The sequence below is a fragment of the Mauremys mutica genome, chromosome 19 (assembly GCF_020497125.1).
Source record: "Mauremys mutica isolate MM-2020 ecotype Southern chromosome 19, ASM2049712v1, whole genome shotgun sequence".
Lineage (NCBI taxonomy): Eukaryota > Metazoa > Chordata > Testudines > Geoemydidae > Mauremys > Mauremys mutica.
The window spans coordinates 20,064,484-20,077,176 of NC_059090.1; the positions used below are offsets into that span (position 1 = coordinate 20,064,484).

General features: G+C 41.8%; 1 protein-coding gene across 1 annotated transcript in view; it reads right to left on the reverse strand.

The window, feature by feature from the left end:
* Window positions 1-11,630, reverse strand: part of DHRS11 (dehydrogenase/reductase 11) — a 72,203-nt gene extending 60,573 nt beyond the window's left edge. Inside the window, exon 1 of the mRNA XM_044993295.1 lies at window positions 11,468-11,630. Coding sequence (XP_044849230.1) covers window positions 11,468-11,599 — 132 coding nt within the window. The 5' untranslated portion in view covers window positions 11,600-11,630. The remainder of the gene's footprint in view (window positions 1-11,467) is intronic.
* Between the last annotated feature and the right edge of the window lie 1,063 nt (window positions 11,631-12,693).

The following is a 12,693-nucleotide window of genomic DNA, read 5'->3' on the forward strand; positions in this document are numbered from 1 at the left end:
GAGTGAAATTACCTTTGGATACCTGTCATATTTCTACAGTTAGATTCCTTGGCAGCCGTGAGCACAATTCCATAGTGCATACCGGTATTAGAACACAGTGAAGGCTCACTCCTTGCCACCTATCTCCAAGGTACATTGCAACCACGATCAGTGCTGGCAAATAAAGAACAAGTATTTGCAAATCTTAAAGAAAAGGAAATGGCCATCGAGTGGCAGAGGAAGTAAGGAGCAATGAGAAGGATAAAATCACCAAAAATTTCACCACCCTTGAAACTTTTCCTCCTATAGGGCAACCAGCAGCCTAATGAACTATCAACTTTTCTGAAATGGGAGCAGACCCTCAGCCTGTCTAAACTGATGCAGTTCCATGGGTTAAGCCAACTGACACCAGCCGAGGGTCTGGCCCCAAATGAATACAGCTAGGATGTGAGGATGATCCCTATATAAACTAGAAAGAAAGGTGTTTAAAAAGCATTTCACAATTGATCCTGACCCTGGCAGAGCAGACGTGAACGCAGTTTAGCCCTGTGCAGACCAGCAGCTAGTTTAGAAACAGTTTTCAATCCCCCTAAGCAGCCGCTAAATGTAATGAAATACTAGGTAGCCCCCTGAGCAGTGGTTAGCGCAGCTGCATCAAGTCTAAGCAAGGATCCCACCGAATTCATCTTTTTGCTACAGTCAGAGCTATGCTCTGTCTGCTCATTTTTCGCTGCAGCTGTGTCCCGAGGGCGTCAGCGTAACGTGCTTCTGCGTCTGCCTCCCCCGGCTGTGTCTGGATTGTGTTGTGCGTGCAGCACACAGACTACGAGACAACATGCTTCTCTTACGTTCCCCTCTTGGGGTGGAGTGGCAGGGAGCCAAGGAAACGCTTTAACCCTGTCTCATTCTTGTAATGTTGTGTCCCAAGCTTAATGCTGCAACATGAACCACAATGTCCTCGGTAACAACCAGCATCTCACCGTTAAAAGGAAGAATGCACATAAATAAAACATGGATAGAATTAACATGAGTGAGGCGAATACACTTCTGAAGTCTATTACATTTAGACAAAAAGAAATGAAAAAAAATCTACCTCTTTACTCCAAACCTATCAGCTTAAATAGAAAACTACAGAGCTGTGCAGTGTGGTCCAGTGGATAGGGCACTGGACCGGGTCACAAGAGGCCTGGATTCTATTCCTGACACTGTTCATGGACAAGTCACCTCACCTCTCTGGGCCTGTATTCTCTCCTAACCTTTGTCTTGTCTATTTGGATTGGTTGGGATGTGCCTAAGGACCACAGAGGGGGTGTTAAATCCAGCCCCAGAGTTTTAAATAGCAGTTTTAGGTATAGTTCCACAGCCTAGGGGTTGAGGAGAAAGGATTTCTCCCAGCCCAACTGAGCACTTTTATCACATAAATATACAGCCCATACATTGATGACTAAGGTCAGTAGGGAAAAGAGAAAATCACCAGCTAAGGGGATACAGTACAGTCTGAATGGACCTCAAAGAGAACAGGATGCTGTATTTTGACTGTAAATTCTCTGGGCAGAGGGACTCTATGCTTAGCCCATTAGTCTTATTGTGCAGCATTCTACCACCTACCGCACGGTGTTAATAATACATGATTTAACGTTGAAAGCCTTCCTATAATTGTACAGGTTAAATTAGCACTAATATGTACCCTTAAAATTACACAGATGAATGTTCTGCTGGCTGATAGAGAGAAGGAGTAGCAGAGTGACTTGCTATCTGGTTTCATTCTTACACATGGAATTCATTTTCATATCCCATAGGAGCAGCTTTGTTCTCTTGATCTCTACTCTAGGCCTCTTCTTACGGAGAAAAAGATTTAATATGTTCCTGCATTCTAATTAAAAAAAAAAAAAAGCACGTGTTACAAGTGACAGGATGTTCAGCTGTCTATTATGCCTCCAAGCCATATAGACCCTACACTTACCGATAAATACTCCTAAATTTTATCTCAGGTGTAGAGTGTTGCAAAATGTAACTGATGCATTACATTTTTAAGTAAGAGGAGCAGAGGATGTTGTATCAGCCAGTACAGCCAGGAGATGAGATATTTTATTCTCAATGACATGAACAGATCTCAAATATTGCTTGAATTTTCTTGCTACTTTAGAAACATATGAGTTTTTAATATTCAGCTGTGTTACTAAGTCTTCTCAGTTCCAACACTCTCAAATTTGTCATGGTGCCTTTCTCAACACCCAAAGAAAAATGCTACAAAAATACAGGTTTCAGACTACAAAATGGTTTTATGAAACTGAAGTCAGAAATTCAAAATGGAAAAAGCCTTGCAGGTCAGAGTCCAACAACCACAACAAAACACTGCTTGTACACACAATTCTTCTCCCACAGAGAGGATAAGAGAAACCACCCAAGTGATTCGCTTAATGCAAAGTACTAAATGCTCTGGGCCAATTCAGCAAAACACTTAAGTACATGCTTGACTTTAATACATTCATTGCCAAAAAAACTTCATTATTGAGGAATCAAGGTTGACTAGCAGTGCTGGTACCCTTCAACAACATTGAGTACACCTGCACTTAAACCTTGGAAAACCAGGAAATATTGGGTTACCGTACACACCAAGAACTGTATTACTGCTTCAATGCCTCAAGGATTCCACTTAAAAACAAGTCTTTAGACAAATTAATTTATCAGACTTGCACAGAAAAAGCAGGGTTATCTGATTCCTGCAGGGTTATCTGATTCCTCCAAACCTGAATTATAGAAGAAGACCACAATTGTACCACTGACACAAGTAATCCTTACTCGCAGGCATAGTGCATTGGGTAAGATTTAAAGACTTTCGCTGGTGAGAAACTGTTTTAATGGAGTAACGAACTTTTATGTTCACTGTTGCTGAATTGGGCATGTACTTGGGGTCGGCAACCTTTCAGAAGTGGTGTGCCGAGTCTTCAGTTATTCACTCTGATTTAAGGTTTCGTGTGCCAGTAATACATTTTAACGTTTTTAGAAGGTCTCTTTCTATAAGTCTATGATATATAACTAAACTATTGTTGTATGTAAAGTAAATGTTTTTAAAATGTTTAAGAAACTTCATTTAAAATTAAATTAAAATGCAGAGCCCCCTGGACCAGTGGCCAGGACCTGGGCAGTGTGAGTGCCACTGAAAATCAGCTCACGTGCCGCCTTCGGCACCTGTGCCATAGGATGCCTACCCCTGTTTTAGACCATCACTACTGGACATTATTATATAGGATAAATCCAAATGACTAAGTTAGCTCTTTATTGTGCCACACAGATAAAATAACTGTCGATCCAAATCAAACCACACAGTAAGTATTGTACTTACTGAAACCAAATGATACTCTTACTAAATAATAATTCATAGAACTGATCCAAAAATTTTCATTTTTCACATATTTGACCAGTTCTAACATTTTACATTTATTTCAAAGTCAAATAAAGAGTGTATCACTCCCACCACCACTTAAAACCCAAACCAAAATTCTGCAACTCCTTGGTAATCTTGCCTTTAGCTCTTATCTGATTTTCCGAGAGATTAAGAAATCTTGACATAGTATTTATTGCCCTAGATAAATTCCCCCACAAGACTACATATTTTCCCAGTTACCAATTTGCAGTAGGTTATAAAACATCTATACACAGTGGTTCCAGCCAGTTTACCTTAGAAGGATTAGAGATTATGAATATGATTATTCTGTTTTGTTTTTAAAACAGTACCAGTTACGCTGCCCCGGTTAAAGATGGCTTGGATTTATTTTCTATATACACGAGTTACGCTGGTTTATACATCAATGTATTAGATTTTAACACATCTGTGAGACACAGACTGTAACACATCTTGCCTGCTCCCTCATTCTTGCTTCTTCAGCACCCACACTGCCTCTCTCCAATCCATTCAAATAGTCCATGTCACCCCTGGCTCCTTTTGACCCCTCCACTGCCTTCCCATTTCCCACTGCATCAAATACAGGTTTCTTCTCTTCCCCTTTAATTCCCTTCCTTATCTGCTCCTGCCTTTCATCGCATCGCTCCCACTGATCCCAGCCGTGAACGCTTCATTTAGAATCATAGAAGATTAGGGTTGAAAGAGACCTCAGGAGGTCATCTAGTCCAATCCCTGCTGAAAGCTGGACCAACACCAACTAAATCATCCCAGCTTCTCTCTTCTCTTATTTGCCTGCTTCTCTCCCAAACATCCCCAGGCATTTTTCCACACTGCCCTTGACACATGAAATGCTCTCCCTGAACTAATCCATAGGTCCACTCATCTTTCATATCCTTACTCAAGACCCACTGCCCCTGTGATGCCTACAGGAAACCAGCCTCAGAAGAGCAGCAGTCAGGGATAGCCGACTGAAACTCCATTCCAAAATGGAACTTTCTACAACATAAGGTCAAAGCTTGTCAGTGCAGGAGACAGCTTTCTTGGGGGCCAGTCTGAGACTGCAGGATGAGCTTCCCTGGGAGCTAAGGACCACCAGAAACCTCACACCCTTCTGTTCCAAGTGCAAGCTGCACTTCTTTAACCTCATCTCCTCTAACACAAACACAGAGCAATGCGGACGTTTAACTATGACCACCAACCAACCAACACCCTAGCAAAACAAATCACTACACTGTACACCCAATTCTCCCCTGGGGACAGGATGAGAGAAAGAATGGCCCACACAAGACAGATGTTAGTGCATTACTTCATGCACAACTGGAAGACGCTCAGATACTACGGTGATATAAAAGAATCTAAACAGAATTAGAATATGGAACCTGGTCTTATCTGGGACACTTGGGTATCTGCAACACAATCTATGTACAAATAAATTACCAATATAAAATGTGCATTTTGTGCTGGTTTTAATAAAAAGCAAAGATTTTAGAAGAGTGTTTCTGAGGTCCATGTTATACATAATGTACTTTTGCCAGAAAAGTTTGAGTAACAAAGACCATTAAGCTGAGATTTTCAAAAGCACTTCTGAGATTTAGAGAGCACAAGGCTCATTGACTTTCCTGCCCTAAATCTTTTAGATGCTTTGGAAAGTCTCTCCTTTAAAAGTTTTGTGCAATCACCAACTTCAGCTACATAACTCAGTAAATTAACCAGTACTACCAGAGACGCCCAGCAGAGGCAAAACGCCAATTTAAATGCAAGTCAGTATACACATTGCAATGGTGTTTATGTTGCTTCCCTGGATAGTAAATCTTGTGAAAGGTGATTGTCTGTGATTCAAATTTTAGAGTGAACATTCATTAATATTGTGTTTCACACAAGCAGGGCAGAACTTCCCTTTGTGAATGGATGGATAACGTAGCTGGGTGGAGCGAGGAGTTCAGTTTCACATAGACCAGCCCAACTAGATTAACTAACTATATAAATCTCTAGCTCCAAGGAAACCGCACAACCCATTTGCAGGATATTATCTGCAACTTTTCAAAAAGGTTCACATGTAAGTGTTACCATATGCCAGTGCTTACGGACACCTAAAAGTGCAAAGGCGTATTAGGAACCGTGCAGACAGAATGCCATTCTAAAGATATGATAATGAAGATGAAATGAAAAGGAAATAGCAAGATAAAAGGCCACTTTACCAAAGCCTCCCATGGAATGCCAATAATAATTCTCATCTGTATAAGTCCTTTCACTTAACCACCACAAACGTAACCATTACAAATATTAAGGGCCTGATCCAAAGCCTTTTGAAATAAATGGTAAAACTCCCACTGATTTCAATGGGCTTTTCGATCAAGCCCTAAATAATTAAGCCTCCTAACACACTTGGTGAGTTAAGTAAGCAAGAGCATTTCCCGTTTACAGATCAATAAACCGAGGCACAGAAAATCAGAGATGGGAACAGAACCCAGGAGTTCTGACCTTATAAAAAACTTGGGGTAAACTATTTGGGGTAAACAACGGACGACAGATGATGACAAACATTACTCTTGAATATGTATAATGTTATCGAACTTCAGATTGTAGCGCTTCGTTATCATAACAGACTAACCTGACTCTCCATAGATCAATCTTATTGACAAGTTCTGCTTCTTTTTTAAAGGAAAATGCATACAATGGCATCATTTACAAGATATTACATAGAAAAAGGAAACATTAAATAGCCAAAAGACAATAGAGTCTTAAATAATCTGACAATAAACCAGTTTCCCCATGACAAATTGCTCAGCTCTCTGTCTACAGTGATCTCATCATCCCAGTCATTTTCATGAAGTACCTGGTTAGACAAAACCTGAATTTCTAATGTACACACAAACGGGGGGGCGGGGAGAGGGACGACACCTTTCAGGCCTTTGTTACATCTCATAAAGATGTTTTGTCCAATATAGGTGACCTTTAAGCTCATATCTTTAAAAATAAAACACAACACCTCCCTGACCCTCAAAATATTAGAATGTATGGAAATGCAGTGTTGGTACACACACACACTTCTATTGAGATGAGGTGTTCTTCTTAAAGCCCCAACCACTGGAGTCACGTGATTACATGAGACACAGCTTTTGCTTTTTTTTTTTTTTTTCAAGTAAGCTCCTGGTTCTCATGGTTGTGGAGAAAAGTTTGAACATGTTACCCACAAACACACTAATGGCTGAAAAACCAGAAGACAAATAAAGAGCAGCCCCCCAAAAATGTTTTGGATTTTGGAGCCGGACTTGTGAGTTTTGAATGCTTGGGGCTGGCAATACTGATTTGAGGCCACTCCAATTACCTTAATTCTGCCCCCTCAGCCCTGTGCTCACAGAGATTGGTCCCATGCTTTCTGAAGTCAATAAGAATCTTCCCACTGACTTCAATAGGTTTTGGCTCAGACTCTGGACAAGACCTTGGCCCCTGAAAGTCAGTAGCAAAACTTCCATTGACTTAAATGGAGTCAGGATTTTACCCTTTGCATGTAAGATGGAGATATTAGATGGAGGACTTTTAAATGAAGTAGGATCTGAAGAAGATTTTAAGAAGTTTGTAGCCTATGACTACCGACAAATCAAATTCACCTCCTTTGTGGGGTTTACCTGTGGAGTCAAGACTGGCGTACTTGGCTTTGGTTTTAAACTAAAGCAAAATTAATAACTCATAGGGAACAATTTATTTAATGAATCGAAGGCCTGATTCTCGTTGGTAAATCAGCTTAGCTCCATTGCTTTCACTGGACTGATGCTGATCTTTACAGCTGAGGATCTACCCTTATGACTATTCTCTAGTTGCAAATCATTCACAACCAGCTTATACATTTTTCAGATTCATTCGTTATTCAGATTTCAGTGGTAGCCGTGTTAGTCTGTATCAGCAAAAAAAAACGAGGAGTCCTTGTGGAATCTTACAGACTAACAAATTTATCTGGGCATAAGCTTCTTACCTCCTATTATTTGGCAAATGCAACTATCACAGCTTGCTTAGAAGAAGGTTATTGTAGTTATCTAATATTTTAAGCTCAAAATACTGTATATTAGTTAATTTTGATTGGCTAGATGAGTCACATGACATTGTTTTTGCTTCCTGGCTGCTTAGGTGTAACTCTTCTATCTCAACCCATGAGGCTCTCTCTGTTCTGTTCCCCTGATGCCAGCCCACTCCTCTCTCCCCTATGTGGTTTCCCTCTGCCTTTCCCCATATGGTGGCCATCCAGCATTTATAAACTCCACAGAGTTGTTAAGCTACGCAAAAACTGCTTCAAATAACTGTACAATTCCATCCACAAAACTACTCCAACGTACCAGTCCCTGCCAACACCAACAGATTAAAACAAATTTGGAGTATTTAGGCCAAACCATTTTGGACTTTTGGTGTCCCCAAAATATATATGAACATGGTCCCAAATAACTTGTTTCATATATCTTAGGCTTGCCCAAAAAATTTCCTACACTGGCATTAAAACAAAAACAAAACAAAACAAACAAACAAACAAATCACATCTATAACACAGCTAATTTGGTTTAGTTCTGGGAAAGTTTGCTGTAAGGACAAAACTGTGTTTAAAATTAAAAGCTATTTTAACCTCAGTTATGTCAATACCAGCATTTCTCCATTGTTCAGATGGATTTACAAGGCCTAGATAAAATTTATTAAACCACACATAAGCAATAAGTGCCTTAAAATGCTGTGTAACCTCCGGTCAGCTCAGAACATAAACCAATTCTGTTTTCCAGACAATTTTAAAATAATACTTTCCTACAACACAGAAGCTAAAAAACAACAAAATTATATCTTAAATACAGGCAGTACATGGTAAATAAAGGTGGGTTTTGGTTGAGTTATGTTTAAAACGTAATGGTACAACCTCCAATTCTTCTCTTTGAACAAAGAGCTTTGTGAAAAATCTGATTAGAAACAGGGCAGGAATCTCAGGGGAAGAGCTGATGAAAGAAAAAGTTGAAATTCATTTCCATGGCTAGACTATGCAAGGCAAACAGAGACTATTAAACATGTATCTGCAGCAGCCCTATTGGTAATAAAGCCAAGAAACATTCCCTAGACATCTTGGGTATTCTTCTCTATTACCACAGCCTGTCTCCCAAAGCTTCACCATATTTTATATATGTGTATTTCTGTCTCCAGAGTCTTGCCACCCCATCCCCCAGGCTCTAGACTCCCAATTCAGGCTTGTTGGGAAGTATTTTTTCCCCCTCTCTCTGTAGCGGCATAACAATAAAGTCAGCGTTTTTAGTACTTCAAATTTCCAAATACATTGCTGAAGATCATTAGAAGCTGTCAATATTTACATAAAACATGCTACTGCTTAGCTTTTAACTCGCTCAGTAGAGCAAATATTGCACAGAAAGATCTGTCTGGAGAAAGGATAAATCAAACTTTTGGGAATCTTTCCATAATAAAAAGAAAAAAACAACATGCCTTACTCTCTAGCGAAACCTACATTTTACTTCCCAACTAAATTAACAAGCTACTTCCCCTCAAAGGGTTAAAACCTAAAGCGCTAGGCAACAAATGTAACTATCAAAATAGAATGAATACACACACACAGACACGTGTGGTTTTTTTAGATGTAACCTAATAAAAATATAATAAGTAACTTCTAGCCAGTGATTTCTGAGAGGAATAAAATTATAGTTGGCTAGTGGTATAACTCGACTCCACAACTGTCTTCCCAACTTACGCACTGAAGCCCCAGTTCATCCAAGCATTTAAGCATACACATAAGACCCAGTGAATTCAAAACTGAACTTAAACGTGTGTTTAACAGTTTTGATGAGTTGAGGCCTAAAAGATAATAAAATTGAATTACTGTACAAAGTGTAATCAAGCCGGCAAAGGAGATAATATATTTTACATTTATTGTTAGGTGAGTCAATTAAATGTGCCTTTGACCATTATAACAGCAGCCACAAGATATGAGACATGTTGTCTTACAAAAAAAAAATAGCATATATGTGAATGTATTTCACCCTTACAATCACAGGTGACTTGGATATCTTTAGTGAACTTCATTCACAGCCCTTTCCGGAAATAATACACATTCATAAACACCAGGTTTCAAATTGATGTGAACAGTTATGCAGAATATTAAACCATTCTTCAGCTACATTTTATGAATTTTACACACTTATAAGTATTTATACTATGGTATTTAGTATTTTAACATGGGTAACATCCAAAATGTACCAGAAACCTTTCTAACAGAGCAAGGTGCAATTCCTGCCCCAAAGAGTTTAGATTATATTAGTAGCCATGATGCAACAAGTGAAAGCCATAACAGATGAGGAAAAGAGGAGGATAAGCACATGGAGGTTTTTACAGAAATATAGTCATGAGGTCACTTAGTTGTTAAGGACATCTTGTTACAAGATATGTTCACCGTTATTCACCAAACTAATATTACAATCTAATCTCACCACCATCCCTCTATTATCCCTTATGGATTTTCTACATTTCAAAATTGTATTGTGCTGGAACATAATTTTCAACAGTTGAATTAGTTGACATGATGCTTCTGACCACATCCGAGTCCTCTGTCTAGACCAGGACAAATGGTTTTTAGCTTCATATCAACTGACTGATCATGAATCACACTTCGCTGATTCTGAATACAATTTGTCCACTTAGATGTGGTCAGAATCGTGTCAGCTAACTCATTTGTTCACAATCATTTTCAAACACTATACAATTCTGCAATGGAGCCAAGTCCTTGTAAAGCAAAATGCTCCCTTACCCAACTACTCTCCACAATCTCCCTCAAAACACTTTCTGACCCTTTTTCCCCCCATGGGCCTCCTCAGCCAACACACCCTTTACTATCCAACCCTCCTGGCTGTCAGCTGCATAATGTAATACTTTGCACTTCTATACATATTTTCATCTACTGAGGTCAAAGTCTTTTATTAGTCTTATTTAACTAGAGGGACACTCAGGTCAAACTTGGTCCTAAATTTAGGTTTTGTAAAAACCCATCTTTAGAGACCCTAGCGGCAATAGAAATATTTCCAGGAATTTTTACAATTTAATTTCAATGGCAACAGTTTTTGTAAATGGTTTTAATACCCATTTCCCTGAAATGTCTGCAACCCACACACTGCAGCATTGTGCTAGAACCTAAGAGTAAAACTGACTACAAACTGGGCTCATAAACAGAAGTGAGATTGACAGGACTATTTTCCAAAGTCAAAAGTGTGGAAAGTAAAACAAACAGCAAAAATGATGAGAACTCAGTCCGGTTTTAAAATTTAAGCTAAAAACATTATTTCTAATACACACAGGAGACACTTTGCAAAAAATATGGGCCACGATTTTCAAAAATGGCTAGTGGTTTTGGGTGCCCAAAACCTTCAAAAGGACCAGAAGCTCAAGAAGTGCTAAGAACCCACCTTCTGAAAATCAGGTCCCTTTAACGGCACCTCAGATGAGGCCCCCCCAAAATGGAGCCAACCAGAATGACCAGTCACTTTGGAAAAAATCTTGGCTTCAAATTTTAATCTGACAGCTCAATCGAGAGCGCGTAAGGCTTGGGGAAAGGATCAACCAGCGCAGGGGATCTGCAACTTTAACCAGTGACCTGAGAGGTGGGAAGGGAAGAGGTCTAGCAAATTTCAGATGGGGGAAATAGTAAGAGTTTAACTGGGGGCCTCCCAACCCCTTCCCCCGCCAATGCACTGGAAGGATAATGGGCACAGGGGATGTTTGCAGAGTCCCCAGATCTCTCACCCCCCTTCCCCCCCCCCTCGGGGGGGGTCTCCGGGCTGCCCCCTTGGAAGGGATTTTCCCCCCCTTCACAGCTGCTGAGAGAGACCCGTCCAGCTGCCCCCTCCCCAGGCAGCTCGGCTCCCGCACGTGGGGGCGGGGGGGTATCCGGCATTGTGCGCAGCCCGCACCGGGAGCGCTAACAATAAAGGGGGGGGGCGGGCAGGCTGCGCCCAGCGGGGGCGGGGATGTGGGTCCCCCCCCCGGTACCATGGGATTTCCCCCCAAAACCCGGGGGGGGCACGGAGACCCCTCCCCCCGCCCCGCTCCCCCTACCTCTATCTTGTCCACGCTCCGGGCGCAGCCCACCACTTTCATGCCGCGCTGCACCAGCGCCCGCGCCACCGCCGCCCCGATGCCCACCGAGGCGCCGGTCACCAGCGCCACCCGGCCCGTCCAGCGCTCCATGGCCCCGGCCGCCCAGCCGCCCGCCGGCCCGAGGAGGATGAATCCGGCCCCGCCTCCCGCCCCTTCGCCCGGCCCGGCCTCTCCCCCGCCTATTGCATATTCAGCAGCCGGCGCCGGCGGCAGCAGCAGCAGCAGCATCCCGCCCCCCCACCGCCTGCCCTGCGCTGAGTGTCTGCGGCCTCAGCGCTGCTGCTGCTGCCCGAGGGGGGAGAGAGGCGGACTCGGTGCGCACCACGCAGGGAGGGGGAGAAATGCCCCTGTCATAAACCGACACCCCCCACACACACACCTGTAGGGGGACCAGATGTCTCGATTTTATAGGGACAGTTCCGATTTTGGGTCTTTTTCTTATATAGGCGCCTATTACGCCCCACTGCCTGTCCCGATTTTTCACACTTGCGGTCCGGTCCCCCTACCAGGGTGTTGTACACACCTAGAAGAAAGTGAGGGTCTCTGCCACAAAGGGAGGATAAGCGACACAGTCGCCTTTGCTCTGCTTTCTAGTTTATTGGGGTGTGTATCTATGAATGTGTAAGGCACTCCTGCATGAGAGCCCCAGTCAGCACTCTAAGAAGATAAAAAAATGGAGGGAAGGCAAAGCAGACGAGACAAATCCATTAAATCTTTGGGAGCAGAGACTTTTTGTGTAGCATTTGTACAATGCCTCACGTGACACAGCGGGGTCCTGGTGCATGCGTGGCGTGCCTCTGTGCTACCACAATGCAGATAATAAAGTATAATCAGTAGTAAGTAGGGTGACCAGACAGCAAATGTGAAAAAAATCGGGATGGAGGAGGGCTAATAGGAGCCAATATAAGAAAAAGATCCCAAAATCTGCACTGTCCCTATAAAATTAAGACATCTGGTCATCTTAGTAATAAGGTACAGTAGAACCTCAGAGGTATGAGCTGAGCAGTCAACCACATGCCTCATTTGGAACTGGAAGGACACAATCAGGCAGAAGCAGAGCAAAAGAAAATACGGTACAATAGTGTCAAACTACTAAAAAAAATAAAATAAAGGGAAAGCAGCATTTTTCTTCTACATAGTAAAGTTTCAAAGCTGTATTAAGTCAATGTTCAGTTGTAAATGTT